The following is a 17,047-nucleotide window of genomic DNA, read 5'->3' on the forward strand; positions in this document are numbered from 1 at the left end:
ATCTCCTCCACCTCTCTCAAATTCTGTCTCTGCTCAATAATAAATAATAAAATAATTTTTAAAAAAAATTTAAAAAAGAAAGGGAGAAAGTGGAGTCAGGCAGAAGCGCAGCAGGTTAAGCACACATGGCATAAAGCACAAGAACTGGCCTCAGGATCCCGGTTCGAGTCCCTGGCTCCCCACCTGCAGGGGAATCGCTTCTCAGGCAGTGAAGCAGGTCTGCAGGTGTCTATCTGTCTCTCCCCCTCTCTGTCTTCCTCTCCTCTCTCCATTTCTCTATGTCCTAGCCAACAATGATGACATCAATAATAACTACAACAACAATAACAAAAAACAAGGGCAACAAAAGGGAAAATAAATGAAATTTTTTAAAAAGGGAGAGAGACAGATACCTGCAAACCTGCTTCACCACATGTGAGGCAACCTCCCTGCAGGTGGGAAGCCAGGGGCTCAAACCTGAATCCTTGCACGGGTTATTGCACTTAGTACTATGTGTGCTTAACCCGGTGTGCCACCGCCCCCTTGACAGCTTACTTATTACAGTATCTTCCCACCTTTCACCTGGTTGATCTGTTGTAACAGGTCATGGTTAGTTTCCTAACCAGATCATTATAATTCAGATATCTTCCATATGCATTTGTCACTTGTTTAGTAACTCTCTCCACCATTCATACTGAACTGTTTGAGAATGAGGAGCCTCGAACTTCATCACACTCCTAATAACTAGGAAATACCTGACACACAATAATAGAAGTTAGTAATCATAAAAAGAATGAAGGATGGATGGGTGAATGGATTAATAATATTCTTATATATCTAACATTTGCAATTAGGCAGTGTCATCTTGTGTAATGCTATAGCAAAAAAAAATAGTGTAGAGTGCTGTGGACTTGTGAATTCTCACTCCAGAAAGGTGCATTGACTAGGCAAAGGAATAGAAATTTGAAGTTTGCTGTTTAAATCCTAGAATGAAGAACTAAGTGCCAAACGCTATATAGTTATTGGTGTTGAAGCAAGGATATTAGAGAAATGAGAACATGTAGAAAGTTCTCCTGCCTCAAAGTTTTATGGCCTGTTTTTTACAGGATGACTTCATTCTATCAGCTTTTTTTTTTTCCTGTTTTTAATTTGGACCTTCTCAGAATTACTGCTGTCTCCTTTTGGAACAAACATAAGTTTGAAAAAATAGAAAACAGCTATCTTGTCATGGTGAGAAAAAAAATAAACTTTAATTTTACAGTTAAACTTTTCTGAATTTGAATGCTGCCTCACTAATTAACTATGGAATCCTTAGCCTTAGTTACCTCAGTTTTCACAGCCTACAAAATAATATACTATTAAAATTATATATTAATAGTAGAGTACTTGTCACATGAATACTGTCTAATAGTTGTTACTTTGCTCGCGATGAGACCTGTCTTTGTCTAAAACATAGGGGGGGGGGCAGGTGGTAGTGCAGTAGGTCAAGTACACATGGTGCGAAGTGCAGGGACTAGCAAGGGGATCCCGGTTCGAGCCCCCCAGCTCCCCACCTGCAAGCCTGGGTTGCTTCACAGTCGGTGAAGCAGTTCTGCAGGTGTCTTTCTCTCCGCCTCTCTCTCTTCCCCTCCTCTCTCAATTTCTCTCTGTCCTATCCAACAAGGACAGCAATAACAACAATAATAGTGACAATGGCAATGATAAACAACAAGGGCCCCCAAAATAGCCTCCAGGAGCAGTGGATTCATAGTGCAGGCACTGAGCCCAGCCATAAACCTGGAGGCAAAAAAACAAAACAAAACAAACAAACAAACAAACAAAAACATGGATGGAGCTGGAGGGGCTGAGGCTAAGGGAAATAAACCTGAAGAAGAAAGACAAATGCTGGATGAACTCACCCATATCTACGTTTTGAAAAATGAAGCCAGGGAATGCACAAGGTGAAATATTAGCAGCTGATCTTTACCTGCAGCTGAGGTTACCTGTGAGGGTGGGGGTAAGGTAGAGGTGACTAAAATAACAACAGGAAACAGTGAACTACAGTGGAGACTCAGAGAAACTTTGATGGAGGGTGAGGTATACTAACACATATTAAGGGGAGAGGAATGGGAAACTCTACTTCCAAGACAACACATCCTTGTAAACTTGCATTTTTGTAGATAGGTAGCTGCTACTTTTCTTACCTTACTCATAACCTTTCATAATTATCTGTGGTAGGAATGTCACAGAGATCATCAGATTCATCGTGAGTTTTAAGCTGTAATGTTTTAAGTCTCTATCCTTAGGTTATGCTGTCTTCAAAAAGTCATTTGCTAGACCATAGAATAATAACACCTATAGCAATGTTTGGAACCTAGTAGGGTTTTAGCAAATACATTTTAGAAAGGAAAAATATGCCATTTGTAAAGATTTCTGTAACTCATGAGGTAACTAGATTTTCATAGAGTTTAAAGTCACATTTTCTCAAAATCAGTAATTTTCCCTCTAAATTAGGCAGCATTGAACAATGTCAAACCATAACTGAATGGTTCAAGACATTATAGCATAAAAACTATGTTTTGTTCTGCCTGATGTTATTTTTAAGTATGTCTTCTGGAATTGTTTAGTTCAGTGTTTTGGAAAAGCAATTGAGGTCACAGATCTAAATTAAAAAAATGAATGAAAACATGTAGCGATGTTTCTTGAACTTTGAAGAAATGTTTTACTAGTAATCCTACAGATTTTTGCTTTTATTCATGGATGTCCTGTGTGCAAGGATGTTGAAGTGAAGACTTAGTTATCCTAATGCCATCTGTGTGTTTGATGGTTGTTAACCACTTTAGTTAAATATCAAGAAATAACTTAACACACACATACATTTTGGTCTATTATAGTATTTATTTTATTTATTTATTTATTTTAAATTTTATGATTTTTATTGGATAGAGTCAGAAATCAAGAGGGAGATAGGGAGAGAGAAAAACACCTGCAGCCCTGCTTCACCACTTGCAAAGCTTTCCTCCTGCAGGTGGGGACCAGGGGCTTGAACCTGGGTCCTTGTGCATTGTAACATGTGCACTCAACCAGGTGCGCCACCACCTGTGTGTGTGTGTGTGTGTGTGTGTGTGTGTGTGTCTGCATTTGTGCTCTCTGTTTAAATATATACTTGGCAAAAACCATTACTTTCAAAATTTCATAAGAGAACCATTGCAAAACAATGTAGAAAGGGTAGTTTTTCTCAAAATAGAAATAATATCAGTATAGTTGATATCTAATCTCACACTACATTTTAAAATTAATCCCAGAAGTTTTGTTTATTTTAAAAGAATTAAATTTTTATATTATATTATATTTATTTATTTATTTACTGGATAGAGACCATCAGAAATAGAGAGGAAAGGGGAAGATAGAGTGAAGAGAAACAGAGAGACACCTGCAGCACTGCTTCACTACCTCAGAAGCTTCCACCCTCCAGGTGGGGACTGGGGTCTTGAACCCAGGTCCTTTCACATTATAATATGTACACTCAACCAGATGTGCCACCACCAGAAGTATTTAATTTAAATTTAAAAAGTTAACATTAAAAAAAGGGTCAGGGTGGTGGTGCACCTGGTTGAGCACACATGTTACAATGCTCAAGGACCCAGGTTTGAGTCCCTGGACCCCACCTGCAGGTAAAGAAAGCTTTGTGAGTGTTGAAGCAGTACTGCAGGTCTCTCTCTCTCTCTCTTCCTCACTATCTCTCCCTCCCCTCTCAATTTCTGGCCATCTCTATCCAATAAATAAATAAAGATAATAAAAAAATTTAAAAAACAGAAATACATAGGTAACTATGTTGTTCATTTGATAGTAAAGAAATGCATTCTAAGCATTTCTAACATTGGAGGGAATAAAGAGACATATGGAAAGATATAATAGAAAAATATGAATATGGGAGTCGGTCGGTGGCACAGCAGGTTAAGCGCACATGGCACGCTGAGCGCAAGGACCAGCGGAAGGATCCCGGTTCAAGCCTCCAGCTCCCCACCTGTAGGAGAGTAGTTTCATAGGCGGTGAGGCTGGTCTGCAGGTGTCTGTCTTTCTCTCCCCCTTTCTGTCTTCCCCTCCTCTCTCCATTTCTCTCTGTCCTATCCAATAATGACATCAGTAACAACAACAATACGAACTACAACAATAAAACAAGGGCAACAAAAGGGAAAATAAGTAATATTTTAAAATTTGTAATTTTCATTACAAAATGTAATTCATTACTTGGCAAAGATGCAAACAAAAGAGTATTCTGTGCTGGCAAGAATTTTAAAAGTGGGATACTCCTATTCAGGAAGCAACATACAAGTTATTTCAGACACTTAGACAGCTTAATGATTCTACTCTTAGAGATACCTTCCATGAGTATATCAAATTTTTAACTAAATATTTGTATATTTTTCTTTCTACACAACAGAGAGAATTGAGAGAGGAGGGGAAGACAGACGGGGAGAGAAAGACACTTGCAGACCTGCTTCACTGCTTGTGGAGGGACCCCACTTGCAGGTGGGGAGACAAGGGCTCAAAACCAGATCCTTGCACAGTTCTCTGTGCCATAGTTCTGTGTGCACTTAACTGGGTGCACCACTGCCAGCCCCCCCTAAATATTTATATGTAAAGTGTTCTTTAAGCAATTTTAGTGATACTGAGAAAGCTGGAAACAATCTAAAATATTCTACAAGAGGGAATTTGCTTTTTAAACAGTGTGTTAATATCTGCCCAAAATAATCATTTAAATTGCTTTTTGAGTAAAAGATTTTGAAACTTTAAAAACATATGTGTGAACCATGAACCCAGTGTGCTGCTTGTTCATCATGTTCAGTTAAGTAGCTTAAGTTTGTTATATTTGCTTACATCTATCACCTTTCTTTCTTTTTCTTTCTTACTTCCTTTCTCTCACACTCACTCTTGCTCTTTATTTTCCCTCCCTCCTCTCTTCCCTCTTTCTTTCTTTCTCTCCCTCTTTCTCTCTCTCTTTCTTTCTTTTCTGAAGCCTTTGAAAGCAAATTCCCACACATCATGTCATTTTATCTCTACATACATACTTCAGCCTGTATTAAAGTGGACGTTTTCTTGTATAATCATACTATCACTTTCATTACAAATACAATTAGCTGTAATTCCTTATTATGACAGAATAGTGATATAGCCTCAATTATTTTAAAAGTATCTGTTCCCACCCTCAAGGTATGATTTAAGCTAAAGGCAAGAAAACTTTTTCATAAAGGATCAAATAGTAAATCTTTTCAACTTTGCTTGCTAGGTGATCTCTGGTGCAGTGATTCAGGGCTACCATTGACACTTAAGGGCCACAGTGAACAGTAACAGGGAAAGAGTGGCTAGCTTCCAAGAGCGTTTTACTGATGTTTACAAAAGCATTCCATTGAATTGGAAATGAAAGGAAATTTTCTCTCTTTAATTTTATGGTTTTATATACCCAATAATTACCAGTCAGTTGTATTTATTATTTTTTATTTCATCTTTTGTCAGTGGAGACCTTTTTGAGTTGATGCCTATTATTCTTTTACTTGATGGTATTGTTTGTTTGCTTTTCCATAACATATACTAGGGAGAAATTCAGCAAGTAAACCACGTACATAAAAAAAATAAATAAGGAATAGGGACATTACTTTTTTTTTCTGGACACTACAGTTATAGGAAAATATGACCCTTTTGTTTTTTCCTTTCTTTGTATTCTTTTTTAAATATTTACTTATTTATTTATTCACTTTTGTTGCCCTTGCTGTTTTATTGTTGTAGTTATTATTGTTATTGATGTCATCATTGTTAGGGTGTGAAGAACACAGCCCAGGTTTGAGTCCTAGCATCATATGGAATAGTTATGGAGGCACCAGTGGAATCTCTGGTGCTATGCTGTCTCTCCCTGCCTTCTTTTTTTTATTTTATTATTTTTTATTTTATTTATTTATTTTTATTTTTTTATTTTTTTATTTATTTTTATTATTTTTTATATATTATTTTCTCCCTGCCTTCTATATGAATGAAATAGTCAATCAGGAGCTATGAAAATCATTTATGTGTAAGGCCCTGGTGCAAAAAAAAAAAAAAAAGTCAACCCCAGCAGAAAGTCACTCTATTTTCAAGTGAATATTACTAATTGTGTGAAGCAAGAAACCCTGTGTGTGTGTGTGTGTGTGTGTGTGTGTGTTTTAGTGACTTTTAGAACTAAGACTCTTCTGCTAATATCCTTCTACATCACCTTCTCTTTATTTTTTCATTGGGGGGGGGATTAAGGACTTACAGTAAAAACAGTTGTTGGTACATATGTACAATTTCTCAGTTTTCTGCAAAATACTTAGTCTTGTTAATAATCATTATTAAATCACTAATAAAAAATTAAAAAGGCGGGGGCCAAGTGGTGGCTCACCTGGTTGAATGCACATGTTACAGTGAGCCCCCAGTCCCCACCTGCAGGGCGAAAGCTCACAAGTAGTGAAGCAGTGCTGCAGGTGTCTCTCTGTCTCTCTCCCTCTCTATCACCCCCTTTCCCTCCCGATTCCTGGCTGTCTCTATCCAATAAATAAAGATGAAAGAAAAAAAAACAGTAATTAAAGAGCCTACAAACACTTCTTCAATACTGAACAGAGGAAAATGCCTCAGGGCCCACAGATATACAAAGCTTGTTCTGTTACTTTTACTTGGATTTTTACAGACCTTAAAGTGAATCCTCCACAGTAGGAAAATTAATGGGCCTGACCTTTTCCAAAATGAGATTTCTTTGTTAGTATCAGTCCCATTAGACAAAACAAGCAAACTAACAGGTTTTCCTGAGAACTAACAGGTTTTTCTGAAGGACAGATCTGCCTTAACAGACTTGCGAATTTATAGGAACTATAGAATATTTACCCAGCTCCTCTTATTTATAAGCTCCATTAGTATACAGAGACTGGAGATACTGACTGCTAGTTCTGTGGCTTGATTCAGGGCCAAAACTTGATACATTCTTGTTTAACCACTGAAAAATATTGACATATTCCTGTTCTTTCTCTCTTGATATGAAACTCTGTACTGTAGTTACTTAGTGCTGAAGACTGTTAATATATCGATTCATACCTAATATGAGCTAACTAAAGGTAAAGATTTAGCCCCCAAAGATATTGGCAGTAAATACTGATGACAAGCAAAGCACGTTCTTTGGGTGCTACGTTGGTTGGTAGTCTTCCCATAACTGCTACCTAGATAACTACAGTTCCCAACTCTCTAAGACCCTAGTATGTATTCCTAGAAATTACCTGTATACCTGTAAGGATATGGTATGTACTTAGTTTTTCTTATTTAACTTATCGAAATAATAATAGCGCCAAATAAAAATACATCTGGTTTCCACTTTAAAATGTAATTTTGACAATGTTTCTCAATACTGGAATTGTTTGATTTTTGTCTCTTCGAGTCTGAGTAATTAAAAAAAAAAGTTGCTTTTTTAGGGTAGATGACCTGAAGCAAGGATTTTTATTGTTCCTGGCCATCTCACTTTCAAAAGCCATGATTTATGAAACTGGTTCAAACAGGAATAGTTTTAAAGATTATCAGTAGTTTTAAATGGTTAGATTTCATTGCTTTGGGCCTATCTGCTTTAAGATAGGGGACTTTCCTGAGGTAGTGTGCAGGCCTGTTGACACCTTGCCAAAGTACTGGAATCTAAAGTAATTAGCAGCTTTGAGCCTTCAAAGAAGAACTTGGATCTCTTTGGACTATAATTTGGGACATGCAATTGCAAGAGAAAGGCAGGAACAGTAAGTGATGAAATAGTTGGGCAATAGCTGTCAAGAAAGGTTCTAATCATTCTGTACTTCCCAGCCAAAGTGTCTTAAGGAGTTTAAAGAGCGTAGCACATTCCAAAGAGCAGCAAAGATGGAAAACATAAACATGCACAGAAATTTAACTATTTCCAGGAATGGATCAGTGAGGTTCTCTGTCTACTAGTCCAAAAGTAAACAAATATCATAGAAACAAATCATTTTACCAGTGTCGTGTTCACTTTGTTCTAGAGACAGGGAAATTTCATTAATAAAATAAAAGCCAAAAATGAACTAATGACAATTCTTTTGTAGGTGAATTTTAGTCATTAGGCCTTGTTTTGTTTCTGTATTCAACCCACAGAGTTTTCTGAGAGCTTTTTACAGATTACAAATCATTTTAGCTCTTTTAGCGGTCATAAAATACAGTAGTCCTCAAAGTTATTAGTATCAAATGTCTTTAATCATTTGTGTATAATTAGTTTCTAAAATAACTCTTTTTTTTTTCTTTTTTTTTTTTTCTTTTCCTCCTCCAGGGTTATTGCTGGGCTCGGTGCCTGCACCATGAATCCACCGCTCCTGGAGGCCATTTTCCCCCCCTTTTGTTGCCCTTGTTGTAGCTTCGTTGTGGTTATTATTATTATTGCCCTTGTTGACGCAATTCGTTGTTGGATAGGACAGAGAGAAATGGAGAGAGGAGGGGAAGACAGAGAAGGGGAGAGAAAGATAGACACCTGCAGACCTGCTTCACCGCCTGTGAAGCGACTCCCCTGCAGGTGGGGAGCCGGGGGCTCGAACCGGGATCCTTACGCCGGTCCCCGCGCTTTGCACCACATGCGCTTACCCCACTGCGCCACCGCCCGACCCCCCCTAAAATAACTCAACATCAAAATAGTTCCATATAACAAAGGATTTCTAGTAATGAAAATTGTTTTGATGTGGCCAGGCAGTAGAGAACCTGGTTAAGTGCTCACATTATAGTGCACAAGGACCTGGGTTCAAGCCCCTGGTTCCTACCTGCAGGAGGAAAGCTTTGAAAGTGGTGAAGCAGGCCTGCAGGTGTCTCTCTGTCTCCCTCTATCTCTCCCACTCCTCTCAATTTTTCTCTGTCTCTATCCAATAATAAATAAATAAATAATTTTTAAAAAGGAAAAATATTTACTTTTTTAAATTATTTTGAGTAGACATACTTTTTATTTAACTTTTTATTTATTTTCCCTTTTGTTATCCTTGCTTTTTTTTCTACTGTTGTTGTAGTTATTGTTGTTGTTATTGATATCATCATTGTTGGATAGGACAGAGAGAAATGGAGAGAGGAGGGGAAGACAAAGAGGAGGAGAGAAAGATAGACACCTGCAGACCTGCTTCACTGTCTGTGAAACGACTCCCCTATAGGTGGGGAACAGGGCTTAAACCAGGATCCTTATCCCAGTCCTTGCGCTTTGCACCACCTGTGCTTAACCCGCTGCACTACCATCCGATTCCCCCAGGTAGACATACTTTTAAACAATATGATTTGCTTTAAATTGATTTTAAGTTCACATGAATTATCCAGTCTTCATGCATATTTAAAAACTATGCAAATAGTTTCTGGGGTCCAGTAGTCTGATTTTCTTATTTGCTTAGTAGGCATCTATACAGGTTGATTTTTTTTTTTTTTTGCCTCCAGTGTTATCCCTGGGGCTCAGTGCCTGCACTATGAATCCACTGCTCCTGGAGGATATTTTTCCCATTTTGTTGCCTTTGTTGTAGTTGTTAATGTTGTCATAGCTGTTGTTATTGTTGGATAGGACAGAGAGAAATGGAGAGAGGAGAGGAAGACAGAGAGGGGGAGAGAAAAATAGACACCTGCAGACCTGCTTCCCCGCCTGTGAAGTGACTCCCCTGCAGGTGGGAAGCCAGGGGCTCAAACCAGGATCCTTATGCCAGGTCCAGTTCTTGAGCTTTGCATCATGTGCACTTAACCCTCTGAGCTACTGCCTGACTCCCTACAGGTTACTTCTTGTCATGCATAACTGGTAGTAGTGACTATGGTTAAAAAAAGAAAATTTTCACTTGAAAATTAACAAGCATTTCTATTTTGAACATCAGCTTAGATTGACTAGTTTACCCCAGACAGCAAAAGCCTTGATTTCTTTTTTCTTTTCTTTTCTTTTCTTTTCTTTTCTTTTCTTTTCTTTTCTTTTCTTTTGTGTGTGTATAATAAAAAATGATTATTTCTTTCTGCTTCCTTGAATTAATGCCTGGTCTCTTTCTTTCCCTCTCTAATGTGAAACTGAGCAATGAACTTAGGTCCTCACATATGTATGGTACCTCCACACAGCCTCCCAGACCCAATTTCTACATTTTTCTTCTGTAGAGAGGGGAGGGGAGGGGCGACCCCTGCAGCAACAACTCACCCAAGGTGCTGTCCATAGTGTTCCCATGTCATACCAAGGCTCAAACCCAGGGCCTGATGGAGAGAAAGGCACATGTCTGACCCATTGAGGCCCTCCGACACCTTATTTCCTTATTCAGTAGTTTTTTTTTTCTCCAAACACAAACAACTATTAAGTGTTCACATTAGTACATTAGTAATCTAATGAATTATTTAAAATTACTAATGCCATCAAATGTCTGTGAACAGTTTGATCTACGTAAAATATGAAACTACATAAAATATTAAAATAGGGCCAATAGATATCTTGGGGTGGATCACACAACAGGCCTGAGGCCTAGAGTTCAAGTCCTAGCAACACATGGGGGTACCAGGAATAACAGCTGAGGAAATACCATGAATAGTGGAGCAGTGCTTTGGTGTCTCTACTTGTGTCTCCTCTGCTAGTCTGTCTCTCTGTCTCCTTTTCAAGATAAAGCATAGATAAATTAGGTGGGACAGATTGCTCAGCAGTACTATGCATGCATGAAGTCCTCAGTTCATTTCCTGGCATGGCATAACAAAATATTAAAGCAGACACTTAAATTTTTGACAACCTATCAGAAAAATATGAATGATCCTTAAAAAAGGACTTTTGTAAGGACTTAATTATCTATTTGTCATGGTCAGCCTTCTCCTTGTTAATGTGATTGGTCAAAGCATGAAAAACAAAATGACTCTTTTTTTATGGGAATTCACTGGGTTGGGGGGTGGGGATGGGTTGTCAAAAGCAGAGGCCATGCATGTGAGTCCACACACACGTGGGACTCATCCATGGCTTCTTTCTGCATCATTAGTTTCCTCCTCCTCATTATACACTGATATTTTTCATTTTTCCAGTTTTATTAAGAAATAATTGACATACGTCATTGTGTCAGTTAAGGCATGCTGCATGATGTTTCATATGCATGTATTGTGGGTTTGGCCAGCATCCCTCTTCTCATTAAACGCTTATTGATTTCTGTCTTTCAGATGACACAGGCTGTCCCAGTAGCCAGTCAGTGTCACCTGTGAAGACACCTTCAGATGCCGGAAACAGTCCTGTGGGCTTTTGCCCTGGAAGTGATGAAGACTTTACCAGAAAGAAATGCACAGTTGGAATGGTCAGTGAAGGAAATATCCAGTCAGCCCGATATAAGAAGGAGCCAAGGTCAGGCCTTGTAAAGCCAGGTAAGTACACTTACTCTTCATAGTTTTGTCCCACCAAAATGACTGGAGCAACTTTGCATTTGAAATGAAGGACCTGCATTTCAAGACAGAACACTCATACTGTACTCAGAATATCAAGATGCCTTTCTTTTTAGTGTTGGACTGTAGTGTCAGATATATTCTGTAGTGGTTATAAATAATTGGGTGAGTGCAGTGATGTGCCTGCCCCTTCTAAAAGCACTGAAAGAAAGAAACAAAATTAAAGAAACGTGAAGTAGGTGTCCTAAGAAACATTTAAACTGTGGTCTGGGAGGTGGCACAGTGGATAAAGCATAGGACTCTCAGACATGAGGTCCTGAGTTCAATCCCCGGCAGCACATGTGCCAGAGTGATGTCTGGCTCTTTCTCTCTCCTCCTGTGTTTCTCATTAATAAATAAATAAAATCTTTTTTTTTTTTAAAAAAGAAACATTTAAACTGTGTAATTATTCAGTAACAAGTTATACTATTAATTGGTACCGTGCTGGTTAGACTGGCTAAGCTACTTACTTTGTTTGCTTTTAAATATTTAAACATGAATATTATTCTATAGTTAGGTAGATAGTCAACAATTGCAAAATATTAAAAACTCTAAGACAAAGTGGAGATTATTAATTGTAATAGATAAGATGCCATGTATAACTTTATATGATTAGAGCTAAGGCTTGGTCCTGTATGCTTTTTTATCTTATACTATTTTTGTTCTTCCTGAATAATTGATAGTCACAGCATATCTTAAAGGCTTATTCTTTATCTTGCTCTTGGTCAACCAAATACAGTACGTTTAAGAGCAAAACCTAAGCTATGAAGAAGTTCCCGTATCTTCTTAATAGTTCCTCATACATATTAGTCATGATGAAATTAGCATTAGTCCTGTGGAAATAATGTTTTTTAAAAGGGAATAATACAACGGGAAAGACATCATATAGTGAGAAAAGTAAATATTATAGTAAGGGTAATATTGGGCACCCTCAATTCTTAAGAAAGAGATAGTTTTAAAGTGTCATGTGATTATAACCAAGAAATTAAGTGATTGTTCTTGTATGTCTAAGGACTAGAAATACCATCCACCCCCAGTCAATTGAAATATAATATATATAAAATATAAATATAATTCACATGCCATAAACCCCCCTTTTTGAACAGTACAATTTAGTGGGTTTTGATATATTCAAAAGACTCTGCAAAATCCACTGTTATTTAATTCCAGAGCATTGTTATCACTCCTTAGAAGAAGCCTTCTACCATTTAGAAATCATTTTTCTCTTTCCTTTTCCCCCAGCCTCTGGCAACACCTAATTCTCTATCTCTATGGAGATGCTGATTCTGAACATATCGTATACTTGGGATTACATAATATGTGGCCTTTTGTGTTTTAACTTCTTTCACTTAACTTGAAATTCTCAAGGTTCATCAATATAGCATGTATAAGTACTTTATTATCTTTATGACCTTTTACTCCACACAGCCCACCTTATTACACACTTTACAGATGGGACAACTCACATAAACACTAAAACAAGTGACACGTTTTTGGTGCAGCAACAACAAACCAACAAAGTATTTCACATATGGAGAGAATACATTTTTAAGTATATTTTTTAAATTATTGCTATTGGATAGAGACAGAGAGAAATGGAGAGGGAAGATAGAGAGGGAGAGAGATAGAGAGACACCTACAGCCTTACTTCACTACTTGTGAATCTATTGTTTATGCAGGTGAGGACCAGGGGCTTGAACCTGGATCCGTGTGTACTATAATGTGTGCACTTAACCAGGTGTGCTACTACCTGCCCCCAACTTTTTTTTTGCCTCCAGGGTTATTGCTGGGGTTTGGTGCATGCACTGCAAATCCACTGCTCCGGGAGGCCATTTTTTCCCATTTTGTTGCCCTTGTTATTATTATTATTGTCATTGCTGTTGTTGTTGGATAAGACAGAGAGAAATCAAGAGAGAGCGGGGGAGAGAAAGACAGACACCTTCAGATCTGTTTCATCGCCCGAGTACAAGGCAACTACGTTTAACTATTTGAGGAACTACCAAATTGTTTTCCCAATGGTGACATCATTTTATATGCCCACCAGTAAAATGTGAGTGATCCAACTTCTCTGCATCCTTGTTGGCAGTTGCTATTTCATGTTATTATAACCATTCTCAGAGTATAAAGTGCTATGTTGTGCTTTTGATTTACATTCCAGCGATAGCTAATGATGATGATCGTCATCTTTTTGTGTGCTTAACTGGTCACTTGTATGTCATTTATGGAGAAGGGTTCTTAATTTTCTTTTAACCTGGGAGTCATCAGCAATGGAAAGTGTTCCTCTAATATACGAGATATAGGACAGAAACCTTATAACCTCTTTATGTATCACTAGGCCACAGGTCTGATGCCTAAAAGAAAGTACTCTGTTGACATTTGTTGATCCAAACAGCAAGGGCAGGGTATGTGATTGAGGAGATGAAATGATACAAGAGAGAATGCCAGCTTCCTGGACGACATAGAAAAAGTCCTTGCTATTGTGATGGTATTGTAGTATTCGGATGCAACCAGAAGCTGCTTTGTTTCTATTACTCACCTTTAGCACCACATTCCACAAACTTGTTATAGAGGTGACAGTTGAAATAAGCACTGAAACTAGAAACAAATGTGTTTGGTGCACTGGAAACAAAGTAAGGTTAAATGGGTGTTAAAATAAATAACAATTATTCAACAATTATAATAAGAATAGTCATAAGACTCATGTGTGACATGGGGAAGTAGCACAGCAGTTGAAGCAGAAAACTTTCATGTCTGAGGCACCAGAGCACCGGACTTGCATGCCTCTCAGAAATCCCAAGTTCTCTCTCCTCACCACATGTACCGGGGTGGTGTTCTGCTTTGTCTCTCTGTTTATTTCTATTTCATGTGAAATTTTCTCTCTCTTCCTCTCCCCCCCTCCTTCACACACACACACACACACACACACACACACACACACACAAAACTTAAAAACAAAACTGCATAGGCATATTCACAAAATTTACACTGAGCAAGCTCATAGGTCTATAGAAAGTATTAATTTAAGATGTTAAGACTTGAGAAAATGTGGGCCAACCCCCCCAAAAAATTTTTATTTTTAAAAGACACCCAGGGAGTTGGGCAGTAGTGCAGCGGGTTAAGCGCAGGTGGCGCAAAACGCAAGGACCAGCCTAAGGATTCCAGTTCCAGCCCCCAGCTCTCCACCTGCAGGGGCGTCCCTTCACAGGCAGTAAAGCAGGTCTGCAGGTGTCTATCTTTCTCTCCCCTTCTTTGTCTTCCCCTCCTCTCTCCATTTCTCTCTGTCCTTTCCAACGATGACATCAATAAAACAATAATTACAACAATAAAAAAGAAAGAAAAAAAGACACCCAAATGTTTTTCTTGCTTTATAGTGCATGAATCATGCACTATATGCAAGAATCATAAAGGTCAAAGATCCATTTACATGAAATATTATACACCTTTTTTTAACCTCCAGGGTTAATACTGGGGCTCAGTGCCAGTCCACTACTCTTGGCAGTCAATTTTTTCCCCCTTTTTCTTCATTTTATTGGCTAGGACAGAGAGAAGTTAAGAGGGAAGGGAGAGACAGAGAGGAAGAAAGATAGAAACTTGCAGACCTGCTTCATTGCTTGTGAAGAGCTCCCCCTCTCCCCTGCAGGTGGGGAGCAGGGTCTTGAACCTGGGTCCTTCAACATATTACTATATGCACTTAACTTAGTGCACCACTGCTTGGCCCCCTTCATATTACTATTTCTAAGCACTCACAGATCTCTTTACTAGAATTTATGAATTCTAGTTTATTGAACCTGAAACACTACTTTTATCAACTGCTTCTGATTCAGTTGCTTATAAGCATGTATATAATATATCTGTATGTACATATATAATATATATTATATTATGCATATTATATATGTATATACATATATATTATATATATATATATGTATTACCTAAGGATGAGCTTTTTATTTATTTGCATTTAACTAACATAAAAGTGATCCTTACAGCTTATCTCTCAGTTACCTAAATTTCTAATAGCATCATCAGAATAAAAAATGCTACTTAAGCTTTTGAGAAGGACCCAGTTCTGTACAGTACAGTCTTCATATTTAGAAACATATGCAGTGTGACCTATAGTTCTCTGAACTCAGAGAAGAGTAAACCTGTCAGTCTCGTAAATGTGAAAAGAGGAAATCCTGGAAATGAGACCCTTGGATGACTTCAAATTTTACAAAATAAATAAAATCCATAGACAAAAGACATAAGGCAAAGACATAATGTGTTACATCCTAGGAAGATGCTACTGTCAGTTGAGTATCCCACCTCCCCCATAGCTCTAAGTCACCCTCTCTCCTCAGCCCTAATTGATCTGCAGCTCTTAAGGCTGTTCTACTTTATTTTTAGTAAATCAACTCGTTACCCAATACCAGCTTATTAAAATAGCAGGCAATTAGTGCGTCTTGCACAGATGCTAGCTGACTCTTTAACATTAAATAACCTGGACCTAAATATAAATTTCAGTTCAGTTGATTGAGATCCTGCAAAAAAATGCTACTCACTACAGAAAGGAATTATGGAAAGACCCCTTTGGTCATTACGATAAAGAGCTAATCATTTTCACTGAGTTTCTGCTTCCGAAGAAGGAGAAAATGTCACGGGATGTCAAAAAAAGGTGCCTAAAAAGGTGAGCTGAAGCCAGCCTGCCCCGTCCCTGTGGGGCACAGGGTTTCACAGCATGAAAACCTTCCGCTAAGTAGGACATGTTCTGGAACTTGGAAGCAGCAAGCCTTCTGTCATTTTGGCTTCTCACACAGTGACCATGCAGATTTTATTAAAAATTGCCACCAGTCCTATGAAGAGTGCCTCTCCGCTTTTCACCTTTTCCTTTTGTTGCCAAGTTAGTACAACAAACATGTGAACTTAGTCACCAGAACATACTACACTACTATACTATCTGCCACAAAAGTGAGTGTCCACTTAGTTTTTTTTTTTTTGGTGTGTTTGTGTGTGTGTGTGATTTAATATTGATTTACAAAATTTCAAGATAACAAGGGTACGACTCCTCACCGCTCTCACCACTAGAATTCTGGACCCTCATTCCCTCCATTGGAAGCTACTACAGCAGTTCTCCCAAGGTTGAAAATATGGATTAATTATTATTTCTATCTGTCTATATTTGTATATACTTGCCTCCCCCTCTTTTTTTTAAATTAATTAATTTATTTAAGAAAGGAGACATTAACAAAATCATAGGATGCGGGGGGTACAACTCCACACAATTCCCACCACCCAATCTCCATATACCATCCCCTCCCCAATAGCTTTCCCATTCTCTATCCCTCTGGGAGCATGGACCCAGGGTCATTGTGGGTTGCAGAAGGTGGAAGGTCTGGCTTCTGTAATTGCTTCCCCGCTGAACATGGACGTTGACTGGTCGGTCCATACTCCCAGTCTGCCTCTCTCTTTCTCTAGTAGGATGAGTCTCTGGGGAAGCGGAGCTCCAGGACACATTGGTGGGGTCTTCAGTCCAGGGAAGCCTGGACGGCATCCTGATGGCATCTGGAACCTAGTGGCTGAAAAGAGAGTTAACATAAAAAGCCAAACAAATTGTTGAGCGATCATGGACCCAAAGGTTGGAATAGTGGAGATGAAGTGTTGGGGGGTACTCACTGCAACC

The 17,047-nt window shown here is 38.4% G+C and overlaps 1 protein-coding gene across 6 annotated transcripts in view; it reads left to right on the forward strand.

The window, feature by feature from the left end:
• The window catches only part of SYBU (syntabulin), a 105,219-nt gene that overhangs the window by 19,136 nt on the left and 69,036 nt on the right, over positions 1-17,047 (forward strand). For all 6 annotated transcript variants that reach the window (XM_060195800.1, XM_060195792.1, XM_060195828.1 and 3 more), the window contains one exon: positions 11,131-11,328. In XM_060195800.1, the coding sequence (XP_060051783.1) occupies positions 11,131-11,328 (198 nt within the window). The remainder of the gene's footprint in view (positions 1-11,130; positions 11,329-17,047) is intronic.

The sequence above is a fragment of the Erinaceus europaeus genome, chromosome 1, assembly GCF_950295315.1.
Source record: "Erinaceus europaeus chromosome 1, mEriEur2.1, whole genome shotgun sequence".
NCBI lineage: Eukaryota > Metazoa > Chordata > Mammalia > Eulipotyphla > Erinaceidae > Erinaceus > Erinaceus europaeus.